The sequence below is a fragment of the Ochotona princeps genome, chromosome 13 (assembly GCF_030435755.1).
Source record: "Ochotona princeps isolate mOchPri1 chromosome 13, mOchPri1.hap1, whole genome shotgun sequence".
In the NCBI taxonomy this organism is placed as follows: domain Eukaryota; kingdom Metazoa; phylum Chordata; class Mammalia; order Lagomorpha; family Ochotonidae; genus Ochotona; species Ochotona princeps.
The window spans coordinates 6,026,273-6,051,001 of NC_080844.1; the positions used below are offsets into that span (position 1 = coordinate 6,026,273).

The 24,729-nt window shown below is 47.3% G+C and overlaps 1 protein-coding gene across 4 annotated transcripts in view; it reads right to left on the reverse strand.

Annotated features, from left to right (window-relative positions):
- WASHC2C (WASH complex subunit 2C) overlaps positions 1–13,068 on the reverse strand; it is a 57,130-nt gene extending 44,062 nt beyond the window's left edge. For all 4 annotated transcript variants that reach the window (XM_058671110.1, XM_058671108.1, XM_058671109.1 and 1 more), the window contains exons 1-6: positions 12,940–13,068; positions 12,616–12,738; positions 12,006–12,170; positions 6,426–6,488; positions 2,646–2,819; positions 1,062–1,155 (exon numbers count right to left, since the gene is read on the reverse strand). In XM_058671110.1, coding sequence (XP_058527093.1) covers positions 1,062–1,155; positions 2,646–2,819; positions 6,426–6,488; positions 12,006–12,170; positions 12,616–12,738; positions 12,940–12,942 — 622 coding nt within the window. In that variant the 5' untranslated portion in view covers positions 12,943–13,068. The remainder of the gene's footprint in view (positions 1–1,061; positions 1,156–2,645; positions 2,820–6,425; positions 6,489–12,005; positions 12,171–12,615; positions 12,739–12,939) is intronic.
- Between the last annotated feature and the right edge of the window lie 11,661 nt (positions 13,069–24,729).

Below are 24,729 nucleotides of genomic sequence, written 5' to 3' on the forward strand. Positions count from 1 at the left end.
CCAGGGCTGAGTTCCTGACTGTAGAGACCACAAAGGACATCGCTAGGACAACTGGCAACAGCTGAAGCTGACCAAATACGACGTGATAGTATAATGGCCAGAAATATTTCCATATCTTGATACCTACACTCTGATTTTACATAAGAGAATAATATCCTGGTTCTTAGAAAATACAGAAATAGGGCTGGTGTTATTGAGTTAAGGCATTTCTTGCAATGCCAGCATCCCACAGGGGAGTGCCCGTACAGGTCTGGCTGTTCCACTTCCAATCCACCTCTCTAATAATGTGCTTGGGAAAACAGACAAGATGGCTCAAGTGCTTTGTCCCCTGCCACCCACAGGGAACGTGGAAGGAGTTCCTGGCACCTGGCTTCAGCCTGGCCCAAATCTGCTGTTAAGGCCATTTGGAAAGTGAACCAGTCAATGGAAGATTTCTGTTCCTCCTTTCTGTCACTCAGGTTTTCAAAGAAAATAAATCTAAACAAAGATAAATCTAAACAAAAATAACAAAAATAAATCTGAGCAAAAAAAAAAACAGGGCACAGCGTGACAGAATAGTGACTAAATCCTTGCCTTCTATCTGACATGTCCCATATGGACACCGTTTCACATCCTGGAAGCCCATTTCCTATCCAGCTCCCTGCCTGCGGCCTGGGAAAGCAGCAGAGGATGGCCCAAAGCCTGGGGACCCTGCACCTGCAAGGGAGACCTGGAGGAAGCTTCTGTCTCTTGGCTTCAGATCGGCTCAGCACCAGCCATTGTGGCCACTTGTGGAGTGAATTAGCAGACAGATCTCTCTCTCTGTATCTCCTCCTCTCTGTGTGTCTGCCTTTCCAATAAAAAACACTCAAGTATTGAGGAGTATTAGGGCATAATATCTCTCAAGCAGGGGAAAATGACAAAATAAAAGTAGCATATTAACAATTTGGAATTCCGGGTGTAATGTAAATGGGGGCTTTTTGTATGATTCTGACAATCATTATGCAACATTTGACATCACTGTAAGTTAACTAGATGAAAGTGACAGTTGAATGTGACTGGGCATTGGCAGGAAACAGCACCTTCACTGGACAGCTCCCCCAGCCCCACATCCTCCTGCTCCATGAACAGCTTCGAGCCAATCAGGTAAGGCAGAGGTCGATCCACGTACAGGTCCTGCAAACAGGAACAGGAAAATAAGCCACTGAACACATAGAAGAAAGCCAGAGACTTGCACTTGCCTTTTTTTTTTTTAAATCCCATTCGATCACTCCAAACAAGAAATGTGACAGGATTAAAAATTTAAAAACAAAATCATTACTGCTAAGGAAGTGCAGTCTTCGCCAAGTTGGCCAAGGGATGCTGAGTCACAAAGTAGCTCCCACCCTGGGGCCTAATTAACTGAAAGGAGCAAGAACCTGTGGAGCATTTGCAGCAGAAATCCAGAAAGGAAATGAGCATGGTTGGTTGGTCACAGCACTCAAAGGGAGTGACTCGTCCCTGCTGCCTGCCCTCTAACATGGGGGTAAAGGGACTAGGAGCAGCTGCTAGCTTCATGGTGAGCCTCTTCCAGAATGGTTCACAGCAGCTGTATATGCAAACCCAGAAGCCTTCCAGCCCTTCTGCAGTCCTAGCACAGCTACACAGAACTGCAAGCCCCCAATATTCTGCACCTCTCAGGAGTCTCCCCACCCTCCAAACCCAACTCTTCATGCTGAGACTTGGGGAGGAGAGCCTGGGCAGAGTTAGGTCACAGGATCTGAAATTTCAAAGGGACAAGAATACCCAGTTCATCAGAGACCTATGGCACAATGCAGAGACCACAGCTGAGGATGCATCTGAAAATCACTAAGTCAGTAGATTTTAAGTGACCTCATCACCAGAAATATCAGCAGGAGAGGTATTAGGTAACAAAATTAGCTTAAGTTATTCCACAATGTGCACAATGTTTCAAAACAACATATTATTTATCACAAATGTATACAAACTTTAAAAAAATAATAAAACTTCAGGGACAAAGTAATTGCTCAACAAGCAAATTTGCCACCTGCTAGCACCAGCATCCCATGTAGGCACTCATTCGTGTCCCAGCTGTTCCACTTCCGATACAGCTCCCTGCTAATGGCCTGGGCAGTAGAGAATGGCCCAGATGCTTGGGCACAGGTACTAGAGCCCCTGCACCCGTGTGGGAGACCCAGAAGAGACTCCTGGCTCCTGGCTTTGAATCATCTCAGCTCCAGCCATTGAAGACATTTTATGGAGTAAACTCTGTCTTTGTTTCTCCTTCTGTCTGCAAATATGCCTTTTCAATTAAATAAATACATAAATAAACAACACTTGTCAAATTTAAAAGTAATCCAGTCCTCCTGTTTGCCCTGGAATGAGTTAACTCTTCCTCCCACGCTTGCTCATGGAAATGCCTCCTCCTGGCTTCACTGCACCCGGCAGCCTGAGCGGCAGCCAAGCCCTGTGACTCTGTGTCCCTTACTCGGCGGCCTCAGACCAACTGTGCTCAGCCAATGTGTGTGTCAGCCAGTCTTTGTGACAGCCAACCACAGACTGCCAAGAGACACACTCACTCTACTTGCTAGCGTGTGCCCAAGGGAAGTGCCAAGACATAACAGATGCCACGACAGACAGACAAGCAAACCCAGAGTCGCCAGTACCTTTGGTTCAAGGATCAGCTCCACCCGCTCGTTAGCGTCATCTTCTTCAGAGTCAGAGTTCCCTGCTTTGATGTCAAGTTGCTCGAACGCGCTGTCCAGGACTTGTAGCCCATAGTTCACAGCCTCTTGGACTTTAGGAATCAGGTCAATTTCCTTCTGTTCCCGAGTCTTTTCCTACCGGGAGTGAGGGGGAACACCACACATTCAGTCTTGATCTCCAACACCTACCTACCATCCCAACAAAATCCTGTACGTGTTCCCAAGGCGTAACCTCACACTCTGAATTAGAAATTGTAACACAAGTCAGGTTGTACTGAACGACTTTGCTGTAAGGCTGAGAGGTGGCCACTCTCTGGACACGCAGCAGATGGTCTGTGATCTCAGAACTCCAGTTTCATCATCTACAAAATCCATAGCACACACATAGGCTCTCTACAACCAGGGCCTGCACAGAAGTGACCAACTGCAGACTGAAAACGTCACAAAGAAAAACCTGCATCTGTACTGCGCACGCGGAGACCGCCTTTCCCAGTCAGTGCGGCATGGACAACACAGGGTCACAACACTTCAGGAAGCACCTGCACTGCACTAGGTACTCTGAGTCATCTACTGACTCCATGGCGGTTCCCACGAGGGACTAGAGCATCTACAGATCCCGTATGCTCAGGAGCACGGGGACCAACACCCCTCAGCTATTGCGGCATAACTGTACAACCTCCCCTAACAGTGAATACATGACACTTCCCTGACACTGGAGGGATAAAGGGGCCAACCTCTGGGTTCACCATGACTATATTCCACGGATAACAATGGTGCCTTAGGCACTGCCACTGTGATGTAGTGGGTAAACTTCTGCCTACAGTGCTGGCATTCCATGTGAATTTAGGTTCAGATCCCGGATGCTCCACTTCCTATCCAGGTCATGTTAATGCACCTGGGGCAGCAGCAGAACCAGGTCTGAGCGCTTGGGCACCAGCACCCATGTGGGAGACCTGATAAAGCTCCTGACTTCTGCCAACTGTGGCAGCCTTTTAGGGAGTGAGCCAGTGATTGGCAGAGCTCTGTCTCTTTCCTTCTGTTTTATTTCTTGAGATTCACAGGAAATTGGTTCCATATCTTTCCAGCAATGTTCAATTGTCTCTAGACCACTTAGGTTAACCTAACAGGATATAAATGCTACAAACTAGTTTCTACACTACAGAGTGTAGGGAGTCATGACAAGAACAAACTCTGCATGTGTTCCATAAGGACCTGATTTAAAAAAAAAAAAAAAATTAATTATTTTATTGAAAAGCAGATTTACAGAGAGAAGGAGAAACAGAAAGATTTTTTTGTCCACTGGTTCACTCCCCAAGTGGCTGCAAAGGCTGGAGCTGAGCCAATCCAAAACCACGATCCAGAAGCCCCCTCTGGGTCTCCCACATGGGTGCAGGGTCCCAAGGCCTTGTGCCGTCCTCCACTGCTTTCCCAGGCAACAAGCAGGGAGCTGGATGGGAAGTAGAGTAGCTGGGACACAAGCCAACATCCATAAAGGATCCTGACACATGCAAGCCAAGGACTTAGCCTTGTTGATTTTTTTTCTAAGCATTTTCAATCCACAGTTGGCTAAATGAAGTCTCACAGATTTCCCCCTTTGGCCTGCAGAACAATTATAAAATAAAAATGTTGGAGCTAATGCTATGGCATAGCATGTTAAGCCTATGCCTGTGACACTGGCCTCCCATATGGGTGCTGGTTCGGGTCCTGGCTGTTCTGTTTTCCAATCCAGCTCCTTGTTAATGGCTTGTGAAAGCAGTAGGAGATGCCCTAAGTGCTTGAGTCCCTGTACCCACATGGGAGACCCAGAATCTCCTGGTTTCCTGATACACTCCTGGCTGTTAGAGTCATTTGAGGAGACAGCCAGTGGATGGAAGACCTCTCTGTCTCTCTCACACCCTCTATCTATACCTTCTTTCTGTAACTCTGCCTTTCAAATAGTTTTCTTTTTTAAAAAAAGCAAAAAGATTTGGAGCCCAGAGTGATAGCCTAGTGGCTAAATCTTCACTTTGCATGCACTGGGATCCCACATGGGTGCCAGTTCATGTCCTGGCTGCTCCACTCCGCATCCAGCTCCCTGCTTGTGGCCTGGGAAAGCAGCAGAGGAAGGGCCAAAGCCTTGGGACCCTGCAACCATGTGGGAGAGCCAAAGTAAATTCCTGGCTCCTGGTTTCAGATTGGCTCAGTTCTGGACACTGTGGTCATTTGGGGAGTGAACCAGCAGACAGATCCTTCTCTCTGTATCTCCTTCTCCCTGTGTATCTATCTGCCTTTGCAATAAAAGTAAATAATTAAAAAAAAAAAGACGTTTTAAAAAATAAAGATTTTGTAACTTTTAAAAAATGGTTGCCTGAAAGTTGGGTGTTGAGTGTAGCAGTGGAGACGCCACTTGGGATGCTCTCAACCGACATCACACCCACAGCAGGAACATCCCTGGCCCTGGACCTCAGTGCCAGCATTCTCTCTCCCTGCACTGACTCCTTCCTTCATCTGACTAGTCTCACACCTGAAACTTGTCTTACTCTCATCAATGAGCTCCTCAGATCCACTGACCAAATCCACAGCAGCCACAATGCGCTACAATCCGGGGCCTCAAGCATGCCACCTCCTGAGAAAACTGGTTCCTAGTCACCAGTTCCCTGTGCTCAGACGTCAATGTGTGCGAACGGTGCAGCCCATGTTCTCTGGGCCAGCGCATCCTGTGGTGCCCACAAGGCTCCCCAGTGGACCACACTAGTTTTCATGTGACTAGCATTTTGATCTGGTATCAATAAGAACCAAAGCACTCATGAAGGCACAGGGAAAAGGTGTCTGAAGAACTCATCCCTATAATGTTCTATTCCAGAGATAGCAAACTACAGGCAAGTGTCTGGCATGACTTTGCATAGCTATTAAAGAAAGAAGGGCTTCTACCTTTCCAAAGAATTGAACAAGAAGAGGAAGATGAAAAGGAAAAGGGAATAAGAAGAGAGATCTTTGTGGGCTACAAACCCTGTAATATTTACGATCCGGTCATCTAAAGAAAAAATGGACTGCCCTCAGCTCGATTCCACTGCCACAGTTCAGGAACTCTGTCTCTGTTATACAAAGATGCTTCTAAAGGTTCCTGGGAAATGGTAAGCTTGGGGACGGTCAGCTGAAGATGCTACTTGAGACACCTGTACGCTATGGCAGAGGGCCTGGGGCTGAGGCCCACTCTGCGTCCATTCCCAGGTCTCTGCTAACACACACCCTGAGAGGCAGCAGGTGCAGGCTCAAGTGCTCAAGTGTCTGCCACCCAGCGGGAGACCTGGATGGAGATCGTGGCTCCTGGCTTTGGACTGGCCCATCCCTGGCTGGTGCAGGGATTCAAGGAGCCGGCGGGAATACAAATAGGAACTTTGTCCATCTGCCTGTCTCATTGCCTGTTGAATACATTTATTTAAATGTATTTTTAAAGATAAAATCCTGGGGTAAAATATGAAATTCATACATGTTCAGAGTTGCCAAAAAGATCATAAAAATATTATGTATTTATGTATTTATGATTTGAAGTTTGGGGCACCACAAATCTTATTTTCTCTTTTTCATTCCATTTTTCCATAAACTTCCTATTTACTTAACATAAGTAGAGTAATCAAAGTGTTGGACCAATGGCTGCCGTGAGACCCACTCTGCCCACCCACAGCCCCGTCATATTATAAACCTGTATGCCTTTTCCTTCAGTGTCAGGCACTCAGCTGCGGAGGGATTTAATACACGTACCTGCTCTGTCTTTTCAGTCTCAGCCTTGACTACCGGCTCCTCCACTTCTTCATCGTACACACGCTGCAGAGGGAAGCAAACAGATTTTTAAGAAGCTAGAACTTTATTTAAAATAAATCCCAACATAAGAACTCAATGCACAGGAAGAAAGGACAAGCACAGGGGAGGAGCCTGCCCCCAGCGGGTCAGAGGAACAACAAAGCACAGCGGCCAGTTTACCTGAAGTTAAAACCACGTGCAGTGCAGACACAAGTGAGCAGCCTGGCTGTGGGCCCAGAGCTGTACAAGCAGTGACACACCCATCCCTGGGAGGTTTCCAATGGCAACTTGGGTACTGATCAAGGAGATAACCATAGCTCGGGAACATTTGTTTTCATTCTGTGACTTTAGAAAGGCTGGTGAGCTTTAAGGTTCTCACAGCACGAAAGTAGGGAGGTGAAACCCAACAGAGAATTGCTAAAGGCCAGGCACCGGCCTGACCCTTCCAGCTTGCCAGGCACCACTTCCTTCCCCCTTGACACAGCTCCACAGCATTCACTGTGATTTCCTTTCCCTCCAACTTTTTTTTTTTAATACTTAAGAACAATATATTTGTTATAAAAAGCAGTCAGCATAAACGGGTACGCCAAATATGCAGGAAGTGATAGTCATGGTTAAAAATCCTGACCCATAAATAGATTTTAAGAAATGCTGACACCTACACTAGAAACCACTATGCTAGACACTTTGAATCTCAACTTTTAAAACTTTCCATCAGTACAGGTAACAGGAGAAAGGCCCAAGAGAATACTTAAAATAGCTCCCTCCCTAGCCACCTACTCCTTGGTCTCATCCGCTGACCTGGGTGGGGGTGTGTGTACACAATTCTGCTTCTCCCAGTGTGGGCACTTCTGCTTCCCCAGGCTCTCACACACACAGTGCCTCTCCCTTCTCACTTTTAAATACAAATGCTCACACTATGCAGGCTTCTCTACCCTACTTTGCCACTGAACAAACATTCTCCTAAGCCATGTTCTAGGTCAATGCATGTCAATGTGACTCAATTCTTTCTGCATCTCTGCGAGCCTATGGCATAAACTCTGCCATAGCTAACTTGACTGTTGCCCATGCTGAATGCTACCGGATTCCCAGCTGTCAGGGTGCTCAGGCTATGCTGAACATACGCACGCAGAAATCTTCTTGGACCTGGCCCTTTTTATTCCTATTGGCACGCCCCCAGAAAAGAGACAAAACTATTGTTGTTTACACCTTAATTGCTACATGGCTGGTCAACGTCACCAGCTCAGTAATGGAGCATTTCCTGAGCTTTTGTCTACCTATCCAAAAAAAAGAAAGAAAAGAAAATCCGCCAGTATGATTAAACAATATTGCTTCTAAGTGTTCACACCCTCTAATCTAAGGATTCTACTTCTTGAAATTTAGCTCCAAGAAAAAGCATCACAAGGAAATAGGATACTCATGGTGTTAAGATTTATACCAGAGAGCAACAAACAGCAAATTTATTGTACTATGCAATTCTAACTTGACTTTCTATGGACTAACATAGCAGAATAATCCCCAAACTCACAGAGGAAAGTAAATGGCCAAAAAGTTGAATCAACATTGAATCTGCCCTGTGAAGTCTCACTAGCAGGCTGTAGTGTTGAAGACCAGGGTATTGGCAGAGAGCAGAGTCTCCCAACAAAAGCAGAAACCAAACAGACTCACAGTGGCACCAAAGTCCGATTCCACCTACACACACACACACACACACACACTCACTCACTCAAAAAAATGGCCAAACTTTACAAAAACGCTGGACATAAATTCACTAGTGATGGCTGGTTAATCTGGGGTAGGTAGATTCATGTGGTTTTTCATAGAGTTACTGTTTTTAACCATGACGGCCCTCTGGGAAGTAAACTTAGAAAGCCTCAGTCAGTCCCAAAAGTCTGACAGGTTTGCCCCTAGTTGGTAAAATGTCAGCTGCCATTTTCTTTTTCTTATTTTCCCCATCAGGGCTCTATAAAGATCAGAAGTTACTTTGGTGGTTTTCAAGGGCAGGAACAAAGAAATGAGCAGATCTTATGTTGAGCCTTTTAGAGATATAACTAAAAGTTGCTTCAGAAGTTCAACAGCAAAACCATTAACCTCAAAGATGGAGTTTCCTGGGCAAGTTATCCATGCCCTACCTTCCTCTGCCTGTCCTCAGGATCGACCTCAGAGGACACCCCAACCTGTGACCTCAAAGAAACCAACCAGGGAAGACCAAAGACTCTGGAGACATTCTGAGGGTATATACAACTATGTCCCTTCTGTGCCCAGCACACAGCACATAAGCCCCACCGAGTCTGTCAAACTGCCCAGGCTGAACCCACAGAAGCCTGAAGCACTGATTCTCTACAATTGCACAGCTCCACAGCTGCTGAGTATCTCCGGACTTTCCCTAACAAACAGGAAAATGACAGGAGAAGTTAAGCCACATTTAGGCAAAAGAAATTTTACAAAATGGAAGATTTCTTTTCATCCTCCCTTACCGAGGTCTTGTGAAATCGTTAACTGTGGCATTTAATATTTCAGGATGAAATCACTAAATTAATAGACTAATGAAACTTTGAAGAAGTGTGTTACCTTCCAATTAGCCATTACAAAACTGCCCAATGTGAATTAGCATTTTCTCCTTCCCAGTCCCCATGAGAGGCTTTTAATCTTGCCCTGGAAATGCCAGCTGGTTTCTCTAACTCTGTAACACAGTTCACAACTTTTTGGCTGATTTTGAGGTTAATTACTTAAACCCAGAGACCTACCTAACTCTACATCATGTTCTAGAAACCCAATGGCACCAGTGCCTACCCCGAATTATAACTTGTAAAAAGCCAGGTCAATGTTAAAAATATTATCAGACACTAGGATCTTTCTTTTTTCCTTTTTAGTTCATTGTTTCTATTAAGTCGAAATGCAGGGGAACAGAAGCCAGCTTTTCCACCTGCTGAATTCACTCCCCAAACCTTCCCAACAACTGGGCTGGCCCAGGCTGGAGCCAGGAGCCCAGAACTCACTCCAGGTCTCCTATCTGGAAGGCACTGACTCAAGGGTTCAGGATTCAATCCACTACTGCCGCACCCTAAGGATGCGTTAGTAGGAGACTAAAAAGGGAAATGGAGCTGGGCTCAAGCCCAGCCACCAGGATATGGGATGCAGGGCTCCAGGTGGGGTCTTGAGCATCGTACCCAGCACAGTACATGATCTCAGAGCTTTACTTAGCACTAATTGTTCTCACAACATCATGTTCTGCTGAGAATGGAAAGCAACCTGTGGCATGTGTCACTGCAGGAGGCCTGAGAAGCACTTAACTTTGTAGGGGCATCCAGCAGATTCAAAGAGGATGCCTGCCAACTAGAAAGGGGAAGAGACTTAAGGAATTAACGCCGGGGAATGGAGATGTGTAGAAACAGGGAATCCACAGACTTAGACAAAAACAATGAATTATTACTAACACAATGCCACAAAAAACTAGATCATGGAATACTCAGAATCTAGGTAAACATGACCAGAACCCAAGCCTGAGAGGACCTGCAAACTGTGACTTAAAAAAAAAAGAGGTTCACTGGAGTTGGTGTGACATAACAGATTGATCCACAGCCTGTAACACTGGCATCCCCTACAGGTACCAGCTGGAGTCCTTGCTGCCCCACTTCTGATCTAGCTCCCTGCTAAGGTGCCTGCGGATGCAAAGGAACATGACCCTAGTTCTTATGCCCCTGCACCCATGTGGAAGACCCAGATGAAATGCTGGCTCCAACCTAATGCAACCCCAGTGAACTAGCAAATGGAAGACTCCTCTACCTCTCTGTAACTCTGTCTTTCAAATAAATAAAATAGATGTTGTGTTTATTATTATTATTATTATTATTGTTAGAAAGTCAGTGATACAGAGAGCAGGAGAGACAGAGAGGAAGATCTTCCACCCGCTGATTCACTCCCCAACTGGCCACAGTGACCAATGCTGAGCTGGTCCAAGGCCAGGAGCCTGGAGCTTCTTCCGGGTCTCCAACATGGGTGCTAGGTCCCAAGGCTTTGGGCCATTCTCGACTGCTTTCCCAGGCCACAAGCAGGGAGCTGGATGGGAAGTGGGATCACCATATTAGAACCAGCACCCATATAGGATCCCGGTGCCTTCAAGGCAAGGACTTTAGCTGCTAGGCTACTGCGCAGTGCCCTATGTTGATGTTGAAGAAAAAGAAGTTTCCTGATGTCCCCCATGTCTCCCCACTGGTGCGTCACTCAGTAGCAATGGGTACCAAGCTTGCACAGACACACTGGGCACAAGAGAAACCTCCCAGACTCACTGCCAGCCCAGTCCAGCCCACAACACTGGCGGCAGAGAAGAGCTAAGCAGCTGCCCAGCAAGACAGACACAAGGTGAGAGCGGCTGGAGGAGTTCAAAGGGCACCAGTTCAACCTGATGGGCACGAGCAGGCTGTGCACAGCAGGGACAGACATTAACATCCCAACAGCAGCTGCTCTGGGAGACACGCTCAGGGCCCAGCCTCAGCCACAGATGACAGCTGCTGTGTGTTCTCCTTCCAACTTTCGAGTTTTCCTCTGCCAGGAAATGAAAGAACCAGCAAAGAGATCACTAAAGACTGGCTTATGACCTTTATTTTACACATGTCTACCCTTGAAAAACTAGGGCTGGCAGTTCAGGCAAGTAAGTAAGTGAGTAAGTAAGTAAATACATGAAAGAAAGAAGAAAGAAAACCCTCAAGCAAGTTACACAATGGCCCACAAGGCCTTACAGGGTATTCTCGTCTCAGATTCTGACTTCTCTTTCTCTCACGTTTAAACCCCTCTCCGTGGCCTGCTTTACATCCAACAATTCCAGGAGCTAGGCTCCTCAGCTCCTCCTCCTCCCAGGCTAATGCTGCCTTTCAAACAGTCAGCCACCTATGAGAAACCAGCCTAAAGAAACTTCTTCTCTCCACTGTCAACTCTGGCCGGTCTCCCTCTGCACGCAGCCCCAGCCCCACTCCCCTCTGTGCAACTCCAACTGCACGATTTACTCAAGTACAGTCTCTGATTGATTTCTGCTGGGATTTTAGTGTCTAGCAGCAACCTGTTCACAGTTAAATTTACATCATAGGTTCGAGTCATCATAAAGCTGAGGTTGACAACACAGCAGACAAACAGAGCCCTTTAAAATAATTCCTCGTTACCTAATGAACCCAACCAGTAAATGAGGCCACACTCCAATGCCCTGAGGGTCAGACCAGGTACACGCTGTCCTGGCAGAATGTCACAGCCCAGCTTGTGTCAGTACCCTGTAATTTGGTACAATAGCTGACCACCTCAAACACAGGATGGAGACATTAGAATACGAGTACACTTCAACACAAGAATTGTTTTAAAGGTTTTAAACAAAATAAATGCAATGCTAATGAAAAACCAGGCATGCACGCTAAAAAAGACATTTCAATTACCATGCATCATTGCTTGTACCAAAATTAGGAAGCAGCCTAAGGACCCATCACAACAAATCCCATCATCTCCTGCTCCCCAGGGAACACCGACTAACCAAGGCGACATAACCAAACCACTTACATTTTCGATGAACTGGGTGTTAGACAGCATAAGGAAGTCATTGAAGACATTGTGCAGGCGACAGTCTGTGGCTTTGGTTTCCCGGATGAGCCCGTCCACCTGCTTCTTGATTTCATGCGTCCTAGAGATGGTCTGCTGGGAGAATTCCTGGAGAAACTGCAGGAGCTGTTTCAAAGACAGGCACACTCATTAGTCATTGCAGACACCTCTTCTCCCTCACAACAGTAAAGAAGCCACTGGACGCTACTCCTGGTAGCACCAAGACCTGGTCACATTGGAGGATACCAGGGCAGGGTCAGCGGATACTGGCCACCAGTTCCTGCACAACTCCTTGCAGTCCTATATGCTGGGTACGGTAACCCTGTAATCCATGTATAAATGCTTCCACAGGCCCCTTTAAACCACCAGATTCAGCTTCCTGACTCCCGCCAGGGCTGGCCCCTGCCCCTGTAGCCTGGAGGCTGCTGTCCAAGCTGTCAAGTTTCAGGGCTCCTGTCCTGACTCCCACCAGGCCTGCCCTCTGCCCCTGTAGCCTGGAGGCCACTGTAATCCTTCGGGGCTCCCGTCCTCCTTCCAGCCCCCACCCCCCAGCCCCGACCCCGTCTCTCACGCCCGCGTCGGCCGCCAGCGACCAGCTCTGGCTGCTCCTGCGGATCTCTTCCACCGACCAGGGCCGCTCCCACGGCGCCTCCGACGCCGGCGTCTGGGCCTGCTCGGCAGTCGTCCGGTTCGTCTGCAGCGGGAGAGACCAGAGGGCCGGCTGAGCCGGGTTTGGGGGAGCGGCGGCGGTGCTGGAGCTCAGCCCGTCCAGCTCCAGCTCGGCCCTGCGCCTCCACCGAGGCCGGCCCCTCCACCCGGGCGCGGGCCCCGGACCCTGGCCTGGTGCTTCCGCCCCGGCGCGGCTCCAACCACAGCGTCGGCCCTCCACACCTACCATCCCGGGGTCGGCCCGCTGCGAGGTCGGTCAGGTCCAAGGACCAAAGCGCTCCGGAAACGGAGTCAGGGCTGCTGTGCGTCCCCTGGGCGTGAGCAGGGCCCACGTGACCTGGCGATCACGTGACGACGCTTTCACGTGACCTGACTGGCGGGCAGCCAGGAAGAAGCTGCTGGGCAGATTGCTAGCAGGGTTTGGGGTCCTTGGCTGTGCTGAGCCGTGCAGTTGGAGGGGTGAAGGTCACGCCTGGATCCTGATGATGCGGGTTCCGCCTCGCTGTGGCACTCGGACCTCGGGCTGGAGGTGACGATCCACTTTGGTTCGGTACTGGCTCAGCTCCTGAAGGAGCTTGTGGTGCAGCCAGTCTGGGACTTGGGGCCTGGGCCTGCAGAGGCAAAGGCTGCATTTCTGGTCGGCCTAGACCTCTGCCGCTTGGGACCTGAGGAGCTCTCCCTCTGGAGACCACCTGGAGGACCTGTGTGGTTCCCACTCATGGAGCGGGGCCGGCTTACAGTACCTGGCACACATAAAGCAAAATGGAAAGTCATCTCAAGTATGAGATGCCCAACAGGAGATCTGTGGATGCTGTAATGGTGTTAACACCTGTAGTGACACTTCTGTGGACCCAGCACACACAAGCCACTTAGCAAACCAGTTCTGAAGGCGTGTATTTGCCCCACACTGGACAGTCGGTCCATCCACAGAACCTCTCTCAGGTAATGATGACGTACTGACAGCAGACTTGACTTTGGCTTGTCTCCAACAGTGGAAACTTGAATTTGAAACCCTCCAGTCATAGCTGGGCCTATTATCTTCTGATCTGGAGTCAGACGTGCTACCGTTGTGCCACGAGGTCCCGGTAGCTGGGCCTATTATCTTAACAAATTTTCACTGTTTAAAGTAATACACACATTTGGTACTTTTCTAGTTTACTAAACCACCTGAAGAACATTTGAGAAACCGTTGAATATTTACTCGCTTAGAGCCAATTATGAAACGTTTTTATTAAATTCAATTTTCTAGTATTTCTTTCATTCTATTGTTCTATGTGTTGAAAACCTGTGCTTTGTATCTCCACTGCATCTGTATTTTCAAAGCTGAAACATCAAGATGTTTGATATACTCACTTGAAACATAGAAGTTAAGCCACCATGACACTCCTCTGTTTCTTCAACTCAGGATCCAAAATGTAAACACGGCTCATCGGCTACCTCTGTACTCCATCCATACTCCTACCGTGTCTGCACCTCCTTCCCATCTGCCCATCCAATGGCACACTGCCACCACAGGAGTGACCAGGGCATCCCATCTAACACCTCCTTGCCCTGCCGCCTGACCTTTCAGTTTGGATTCTACAAAACCATCACTCCTCCATCTTACTGTAAAAGTCCTCTGTGAAGGCTTACGCCATCTAGCTACTTTGTGAGCTTCCTGATACCTTAATACAGGATGCATTTATGTAATGCTTTTACACTAGGTTTAAACTCTACTCCTCCATTCTAGTTTTGCTATTATCCTGAATTCCCTCCAAATTCCAACCCTCTGGTCTCCCAGGTTATTTTTCTTTAAAATGTATTTTTTAAAATGTTATTTTTTAAAATGTATTTTTTAAATGTTGTTTTTTTCTTTAAAATGTATTTTTTATTTACTATTTGAAAGGCAGACTTAGAAGGAGAGAAAGAGAAACATATCTTCTAGTTCAAAGCTCAAATAGCTGCCATGGCCGGGGCTGAACCAGCTGAAGCGAGGAGCCCAGAACTTCCTCCAGCTCTCCCATGTGGGTGCAGGACCCAAGCACTCAGGCCAGCCTCCAGGGTTTGCCCAGGTGCATTAGCAGGCAGCTGAATCAGAAGTGGAATAATACAACTCAATTACCTAATCTCCCCCATAAAAGCACCAGGATCTCACAAGGGCACCAGTTTATGTCCCAGGTGCTCCACTTCCCATTCAGCTCCCTGCTTGTGACCTGGGAAAGCAGTAGAGGATGGCCCAAAGCCTTGGGACCCTGTACACATGCAGGAGATCTACAAGAAGCTCCTGGCTCCTAGCTTCAGATCAACTCAGCTGCAGCTGTTGTGGCATTAGGGGAGTGAACCAGCAGATGAAAAATCTCTCCTCTCTGTAAATTTATCTTTCAAAAAAAAACCTTAAAAAATAAAGAACTATAAACAAATCAAAGCCTTCACCTCTTACCATCTCTCCTCCCAATAAGCTCATCTTTGCCCTGTCATTCCCATGTATAGGAAACACAGAATTCCTTCTCCCAAGACACCTCTCCCCATATTTTAGTGCCTATGCTGCAAAGCTCTCCCATGTATTAAAACCCTCCAGAGGGACCAGTGCTGTGGTGTATCACGTCAAACTGCATTAGGGGGCATTCCATATGAATGGCATCCAGATGGAAAGCAGGTCATGTCCCAGCTCTCTGCCTATGGCCTGGAGAAAAGTAGTCAAAGATGGTCCGAGTGTGTGGATCCCTGCCACTCCCATGGGAGTCCCGGATGGAGCGCCTGCTTTTGGCCTGGACTGGTATTGGCCATTGTGACCATTTTGGGAAATGACCCAGCAAGTGGAAGACCCCAGTCTCTTCCTCTTTGTTTAAGTCTTATCTGTAAAATAAATAAATGAATTTGGATTTTAAAAAGCAATAAGGGGTCACTAGATTTTTTAAAAAAATTCCAGAACCCTTCCTACGCCTCTAGCTGTCTTTCTTCTCACTTCTGAAGATCCTGACTAATGCCACAGACACAGGTACCCCACTCCACCACGCCCTCGGTGACTCAGATCTAAGCTGTAAAGGTGATGCCCACTTGTCCTCACTTCAGCTGACTTTGCCGCAGCTCTTAGACTCAGGGGGCCCTTGCACAGATGCTTCACTGCTGGCTGCTGAAACACGTCACTGGCTTCCTGCCCCTTCAGCAGCTCGAGCTGCTGTGACTTCATTTCCTTTTCCAGCTTCTTGTTTTTCTGGTTGTTCAATACCGGAAATTCTTCACAGCTCAGTTCTAACACTGCTTTCCTTTCACACTGACCTTAATGACTTTAACTGATTCTATATTTTGCTGAATTTCATGTTTCTCATTTAAAACCAAGACTTCTTATCCAACTTCACCCCCAAGAGACCTGGCAGTTAAGTAGTATGATTTCAGATATCTCAAGTGCAACTGAAAGCATTAACTTTCCCTTACACTGCCCTCTGTCTCAACAGATAACACTACCATCTGTTCACCTGCTCCTGTCCCATACCTGGGACTCACTGCCTCTTCCATCTGCACGTCATCAAGCCCTGCCAGTTCTGTCTTTGTGCATCAACAGGTCTCAGGTTAAATGTCACTCCGGCCTACACACCTCCACCCGCAGAGGCTGCAAATAAACTTTCAACTCATTCCCATGGCCCCCCACAGTTTTCAAGCTTTTCAATCCTTGTGTTATTCTTGATTCTGTCTTCCCCAGTGAGCATGAAAGAGTCAAGCACTAGGCCAGGCCCTGACACTGTGGTTGAGACAATGCTCGTAACACCCACATCCCAGATCCTTGTTATTTCCAGCATCAAGATAAAACTGATGTTACAGCAACAGTGTGTTATTTTACATATATGGCTTTCAATAAACCAATAACTAAGTTCATACTTATCAGAATACAGCAGCACTGTACTGAAAGAAAATTAGATGTTTCAGAGCTCTTCTAACATAATCACCCAAGTCGTTCGAACTCCAAACTATGCTTTATATGGCGATTAAGGATAAATTAATATATGAAAGTAACACAAAGTAGGAACTTAAAAAATAAAGAGTTCTTTTGTCTACTCCTCTTAAAACTGATTTTAGGTATGACTTAAATGTATTTCATACAAGAAATGCATTCAAAATCTAACGGCAAGTAACTTGCTGATATTGAACTTTCAGGATGTTAAAAATAATCTTCCATAATTACTTGTGTAAATGACAATCTCAATATCAGGTTGCAAGTTCCTGGCTTACTTTAAACTTTCAGGAATAATAATTTTTTAAGATTTATTTATTTTTATTGGAAAGGCAGAAATACAGAGAGAAGCAGAGACAGAGAGGAAGATCTTTCATCCACTGATTCACTTCTTAAGCAGCCACAACAGCCAGAACTGAGCCAATCCGAAGCCAGGATCCAGGAGCTTCATCCAGGTCTCCCACACAGGTACAGGGTCCCAAGGCTTTGGGCTATCCTTGACTACTTTCCCAGGCCAAAAGTAGGGAATTAGATGGGAAGCAAAGCCGCCTGGATTAGAACCAGCTATGGGATCCCAGCGCATACAGGGCAAGGACTTTAGCTGCTTGGCTCCTGCATCGGACCTTCAGGAACAATTTAATTCCCTTTATAAACATCAATTTCAGTTTGAAATCAAAGTTCATAACTTCCTAACAATGACATTACTGTAACTTACACAAATAGTACAACTTTAAGTAAATAAGAAAAAAACACTAGTTTAAACCCCAGTCATGCAAATTAAGAGCCTATGCCATAGCTATCTCACTACTTGGCAGGACATGCAGACTGAATCCCAGTTGGCTGGCAAGGAAAATGTGTCAAGCAGAAATGCAAGTCTTTGCACACTTTATGCTAGAGTCCAGATGAACAAAGAGAGAAAACAAACGGCCTCAGGTAACAGCAGAGAAACTTCTGTTATACATCTAATGGGCACAGCCCAGGACTCCAAACTTTAAATACCTGCCATCTCAGAAGGTTAAACTGCAGCTCCTGCTATCTGTAAGTGGCACAACTGGTCGACAACTCACTGCATTTAACAGCGACTGGAAACAGTTCATTGTTTTTAAAACTAAGCATTCAATACAAAAGTACATGCAGATAAAATGTGAAGTCCTTCATCTGCTGTAAAATACTCCAGTGGGTAAAAGCTGGGGAGGTATGGGTAGGCACTGTGGTTCACTCACATCCTGGGGGGCCTGAATCCCATATCTGAGTACCTGAGATGGAGTCCTAGCTCAGCTTCCAATCCAGCTTCCTGCCTGAGGAGCCTGCAGCAGAGGATGGCCCAAGGACCTGTGTACTCCCACCTACGTGGGAGACCCACACAGTTCCTAGTTCTGGCACTGGACCAGCCCTGGCTGTTGCGGTCATTTCAAGAGTTTAAGAGGTTGGAAGCTCTATCACGCCTCCTTTCAAACAAGTAAAACTTGCACAAATAAAAAAATTAGTGGCTGGCATTACAGAGCATCAGGTTAACCTGCCTCTTATAATGAGGGCATTCGACATCTCAGTGCAGGTTGCCATCCCAGTTGTTCCAGTTCCAATCCCGACCCGTGCTAATGTCCTTAGGAAGGCAGTGGAGGATGGCTCAAATGCTTAGGTCCCTGGATCCACATGAGACCTAAAAGAAGCTCCTGGCTTCTTCCGGTCCTGGCCATGTTAATCATTAGTGGGGTGAATCAGCAGGTGGATGCTGGAACTCACAGTCAACTTTGCCTTTCATATTGGCTGACTGATTGATCTTATTTATTTATTAGCTGTAAGACCATTAACAATGTCACCTTGACATCTGCTTATTCAGTCATTCCATTTTTAAATCTGAGGCACTCCGGCAAAAAAAAAAAATTGTAAGACTGGAAAATTTTAATCAGCTAAATAAAATATGAGTTAGTAGCTTACAGTGCTTACCATAAACTGACAATTATTCAAGCTGGGCAACTAAATACATGAGATTCCTGTACTACTCTATTCTCATGTGAGTCAAAAATTCATTATAAAGCATGTCTTAGAGCTTTTAATTGATCGATATGATACTCTGCTGGCTCTGTCTTCAGACCAGAGAGGGTATACCTAAGAAGCCGTTGAACTTGACTGGACAATAAGATGCTGGACTCTATGTTTGGTATATGCTTGCAATGGGGGAATCTCAACTGAACTTGAACTATGGTTATGCAACAAGGTGGAGGAATCCACCATGGTGGGAGGGTTTGGGGAGGGGTGGGGATAATCCCAGTACCTATGAAACTGTGTCACATAATACAATGTAATTGATGAATTAAAAAAATTTAAAAAATAAAAAAAAACCTTAAAGGAAAAAGTCCATAGAAAAACAGAAAAAAAAAATAAAGTATGTCTTGTACATTACAGCTAGGATACTGTAGCTACTCAAGCCCTCTGAACAGTTTTATTTATAGTTCACAAACTTGCTTCTGGTTCCCTAAACCATTAAGCATTTGTTTAGAAAATAGCAACTATTGTATGCTTTATCATGATCCCATCATCCTGAGTCTCTTCTTCAAATTCACCAAAAAAATTTGTAAGTACTACCCTGACAAAGCACTTTAAAAAAGCTTAATAGTGCCCAAAAAAGCCTCTACAGAAAGAAAGAGGTGGACTAAAAAAATAATACCAGGAAAAAATGCTGTGATTACGAGCTTGGAGAAGCTCTTGTGGATGACATGATGTAATTATGCTGCAAAAATTGGTAGGACTGACCAGCGACATAACACTAGAAGGAAGCTGATGCAACTTAACCTGGGTACTTCTAACAGGTGGCTGAAAAAGCTTAGACTTCAATAGTATGTAAGTATTTTTATCCAGAGAAACAATCTAAAACTTTCAGGATTCTCACAAGGGGCCCTAGAATAGAAAGGGGTTAAGAATACTTGAGATTGAGATCTCTTTTATTAAAGACTTAGGTTTCAGGTTCTAAAATTACAAGGTTTTCAGAGAGAGAATAAAGGTAAGACGACACTCTGACACGTAAGGAAAAAGGGGCTGGCACCATGGCATAGTAGCTCAAGCCTCCACCTGCGGTGCTGACATGTGATGTAAGTTCAAGTCCCAGCTGCCACTTCTGATCCAGCTCCCTGCTAATGTGCCAATGAAAGCAGCAGGGGAGAGGCCAAGTCCTTGGGCCCCCGAAATCCACATGGGAGGCCAGGAGGAAGCTCCCTGCTCCTGGCTTTGGAAGGGTCCAGTATCAGCCACTGCAGCCATTCGGGGAGTGTCACAACAGATGGAAAAATCTGCCTCTCTTTCCTTCTACAAATCTGCCTTTCAAATAAAATAAATCATAAAAGTAACAAGAAAGAAAGAGAGAGAAAGAGAAAGATCCCGAAAGTTTACAGAGAATGGGCCAAAAAATGGAAGGCTTTGGCAAAAGCATTCTCACGATATATCCAACTTGCACATACCCAAAGTTAGAAACGGTTGATAAGAGCACCTAACCTGCACCCATTTGCAATAAGGTGAGACTATATCATTAGCACTAATATGAAAAGTCAAAGCACTCCTTCAAGCTCTGCTTTTCATCCCACAGGGGAGATACCAAGAATGCCATAGCTTTGTTGCCAAAGGAAAGGAGGAAAAATGTTCAGAGAACCATGGCATTTCCTTTCTACTAGGAAGGAGAACAGCAACATGCTCCTGAACATCTGGGTATCCGTGTTTCAGTGTCCATTTTAATGGCGTGTGAATCCACAGTCCACAGTATCAACATCAGAACTACAACTGAGCTGGAAACTAGGAAGTGCTACCTCATTCTACAGAAAACTAGGCTTTCATTCCCACCAGTCGGTTTCCCACACAGTGTGGACATACTGCGTGCAAAGCTATACCATCAGCAAAACTACATTAACAATCACTGTCTATGAATTTTTAAAAAATATCTACTTTATTTTTTATTAGAAAGTCAGATATACACAGAGGAAGAGAGACAGAGAGGAAGATCTTCAGTCCATTAACTCACTCCCCAAGTTACCACAATGGCTGGAGCTGAGCCAATCCGAAGCCAGGGACCAGGATCCAGGAACCTCCTCCAGATCTCCCACGCGGGTGCAGGGTCCCAAGGCTTTGGGCCATCCTCAATTGCTTTCCCATGCTACAATCAGGGAGCTGGATGGAAAGCGAGGCCACAGTATTAGAATCAATGCCCATATGGGATCCTGACACATGCAAGGCAAGGCCTTTAGCCTCTAAACCCTGCCTATGAACTTTTAACTGCCACATTCCTGTTCCCTCACTGTATGAATACTATTCTTGTGAGGGTCTGCCAATGATATCCAAACTCCCAAAGCCAGCATGCTCAAGACTCAAGGAAGTCTGGGTCAGTATCCTAGACCACATGCACCACATACTCAACCTCATACTTTTCCTCCAGCTTACACAATTTACAAGGTGGCATATCCGGGACCAGCAACAGATGGCAGTAAGAGCTCTGAACAATTCAACTCAACAGCTTTCGTAGAACCTAGCACAGTGGTTCCACAAACAGTAGCTACCCAGTAACACGTGGAAAACCAATAAATAAATATTCAATTTCTGATAAAAATAAATTTATTTCATTTTGAAACAAAAATTCCAAAATCCCGGGTCTGGACCACATGTTCACCAATGGGAGCTATGACTCACCAAGGGAGTTTCCCAAGTTCCTCCACTTGATCCACTCCCTGACCCAGTTCTCATACATGCCATGGGGTTTTAGGCCAGTGACCAGCGAAGTCTGGCCTTCCATTTGGCCATGTATGTGCTGGTGAACTTGCAGCCCAGCCCACCCCACACCCTATTCAGGATGCACATTTGGGTGCTGCTGCCTTGACCAGTCCAGACTCTTGTCAGTTCCTTTACCTGCAAGTGATGCCAGGCTCCTGGGTCACACCTAGCTTAATCCATCACCATCCCAGCTCTTGAGCTAACCAGCGGGGCTAGAATTTCCACAAGGTTTGGCCCACATATTCCCCACAGAATCTATACTTCAAAATAAATCTCCCTCTCCTAACTGTCAAGGAAAGGTTTACAATATGTCCCATGTACCTTAATCAGCTGTCCAGCCTCCCGGGACAACTCTTGGCCGCATCCTCTCTTTCTCGAGCTCAGTAGAACCTCCAAATGTCGGCAATGCCCACATCACCATATATCCCTAGCCAAGTGGAGGGACCAGGGTTGAAAACAACACACACTGGGTCATTCGTGTAAGGAGAATGCTGTTTATTGAAACTCTAGTCTGCCTTTTTATATCCTGCTTAGTTCTTCTCGGTATTTTTCCAATGCTTAAGCAGCTCCTAAAATTCCACAGCAGCGTAATTTGACAAATGGGAAGCAGGGAAGCAGGAATTTGTGGTTAGGCCAGGGGCTAAATGTATCAGGCCAAGATTGCACATCCTGTTACCTCTTGAGAAACAAGCTAAGCTGTGGAGTCAACCCTTGGGAGACCAAGCCCTGCAGTCTTGGAGCCCTCTGAGCTCTCAGTGGGTTGTTTATCCAGTTTCTGCCAGCTGTCAGGCCTTGTCAGGTGGGCACTGACTACAGAGCCCCTCCATTCCCTGTGATCTCAGCCCATACTGGATGTAAGAACCGTTAGTGATGGCTGCCAGTGAAGAGGGCTAATGAGAGGAGAAGAAAGGAAAATGGGATGGCTGTGCCTTCTCAATGCGTTTCTGGCCTGATGTTCAGAAAGAAGCTTCTAGAGGAATTCAGCTGGGGCAGGTCAGGTGTGTCGTGGGCATTGGATGCATTCATGGACATAGGAGGGTCCCTATGTTGTTGGTGTATCCAGAACAGAGTAAAGTGGTAGCCATGTGCGTGATGGGCATCCCCAGACATGGGCCCCTGTGTCAGGGCAAGGTAAGTGTCAGGCAACTCTTTCCTGAAGTGGAAAGGACTCTAGTAGGAGGTTGGGAACCTGTGTGGGATGGGACAGAGGACTGTGGGGTGCTGGGAGAGAGCTGAGCAAGATTCCTGGGAGGAAAGGGCCCTGGGATGCCCTGGGCACTCAATGTGTGATGGGCAGAGGATGCCTCCACATCCATCTTTGAGCAGCCATGTGGTAAGTCCAGGCCAAGGGATGGGTCTTAGGGTGCCACTGCCATGGCCAGGGTGCAGTGGGCAGGAGAGGCTGTGCCATGGTTTCGGGACAGCAGTGAGGGCCTGGGCCTAGTGTGTCTTCAGTTCTTCCTAATTCACCTCCATAGCCAGGGCAGAGTACAGAGGTGGAGAGGGCCAACAGTTCGGGCCACTGCCTGACATGGACACAGAGCTGTGTCACAGAGGGAAGTTCACCCCTCCCTCCTGGGCTGCCTCAATCCTGGGCCAAGTCTGCAGGGACTGTGCAGCTTCCTACCATGTGCCCCACAGCAGGGGTAGTGCTGAGGCCTCCGGAACCCATCAGCACAGAGTCACCATACCAGCCTCAGCACTGAGCCTTGCACTAGGATGACAGGGCTCATGAAGGTGGGTGGATTCCTGTCCTGCTGGGCCCACCCATATCTGCAGCACCTTGTTTCCCCTGATGTGGGTGTGCTGCCCCATGGGCTGTGTTTGCTGCACACATCCATCCAGTGTACCCAAATGGACCAGCAAGGCAGGAGGGACAAATGGACCCCCGGTGCTACATCATGGTGCCTGCATGAGCTGACTGTATGTAGTACATAGACAAGAACCTGTGTGCTTTAGACATGGCCGTGCCCCACCAGGGAGGAGCCCAGGAGCATGCACACACTAGGCACACATGGATACTCAGGATACACAGAGGAACACAGGAGCCCCTCAGAGTAGAACCCAGCACCCTCCCCAGGGTGGGCAGAGAGGAAGGACCAGGAAGCCTGGGGTCTCTGAGCTCTGAGCATCCAGGGGTGAGCCTAACCAGTCCACGTGCTAGGAGGACTGAGCCACTGCATCAGTCCCTGACAATGACAGCTGCATCCCTTAGGGCTGAGCAGCCTGGCAGTGAGCACTGTGGGCATGGGTGAGCCTGTGTCACAGCAGCCTGGCAGTGAGCACTGTGGGCAGGGGTGAGCCTGTGTCACAGCAGCCTGGCAGTGAGCACTGTGGGCAGGGGTGAGCCTGTGTCACAGCAGCCTGGCAGTGAGCACTGTGGGCAGGGGTGAGCTTGTGTCACAGCAGCCTGGCAGTGAGCGCTGTGGGCAGGGGTGAGCCTGTGTCACAGCAGCCTGGCCGTGAGCACTGCTGTCACCAGGATGTGGCTGCATCAGGAACTGCTGGGGGGTCCACTGTATTTGTCCCTCAAACCCTAGTCAGTGACCAGGACAGGAGCCTGCTTCTTGCTCTGGAAAGTCTGGGCCAGGTCAGCTGGGGGTCCTCTGCAGTCCATGCTATGCTGGCTGCTCCCCTCCATCCCAGAGGGCCTCCTGGGCCCAACAGCTAACGCAGCAGGAGAAGAGGCAGGAACAAAGCAGGGGAGCTGGCTGGCATTGGAGGTGTGATGGAGGGCTGTGTCTGAGGACAGCAGGTTGTACCCCTGGAAGTCCCTGGTCAGGACATTGCAGCGACAGTCACAGATGTGTTGCCTAGGTGTTCTTAGGTTCTGCTCTTTTACTTAGAAAGACTTTAAGCTGCAGAAACCAACACAGCAGAAACAAGTGGTAAAGTTTATTCAGAGAGTGAAACAGAAACTAATGTGAAGAAACAGGAAGAGGGGTGAGGGAGAGAGGATACATTGTATCCTAAGGGAAAGATAGTGCTACCTTTATTGTTTTGCTGCAGGAAACAGAGCAGGGGAGAGGGAGCTGGAGAGAGAGAAAAGCAGGAGTGGCCAATCACAGTGCAATCCTGCCCCCCTCCCCACCTCACCCCAGGCCCAGGTAATGATGGGTACACACTAACTGACAAACTGACGCATGGTGGGTGAAAACTATCACCCTGGTGGGGGAAATGTGGCTTCCAGACTCACGACTCCTACCTAACTGAATGCCTAGACCATATCATATGGACAGGCCTGTGTAGATTACCCGGTGCTGACTTGGTTCAGAAGAAAGAAGCCTGTGCTACAGACATGCCATATGGGCAGTGGTTGGACTCCAGCTGCCATAC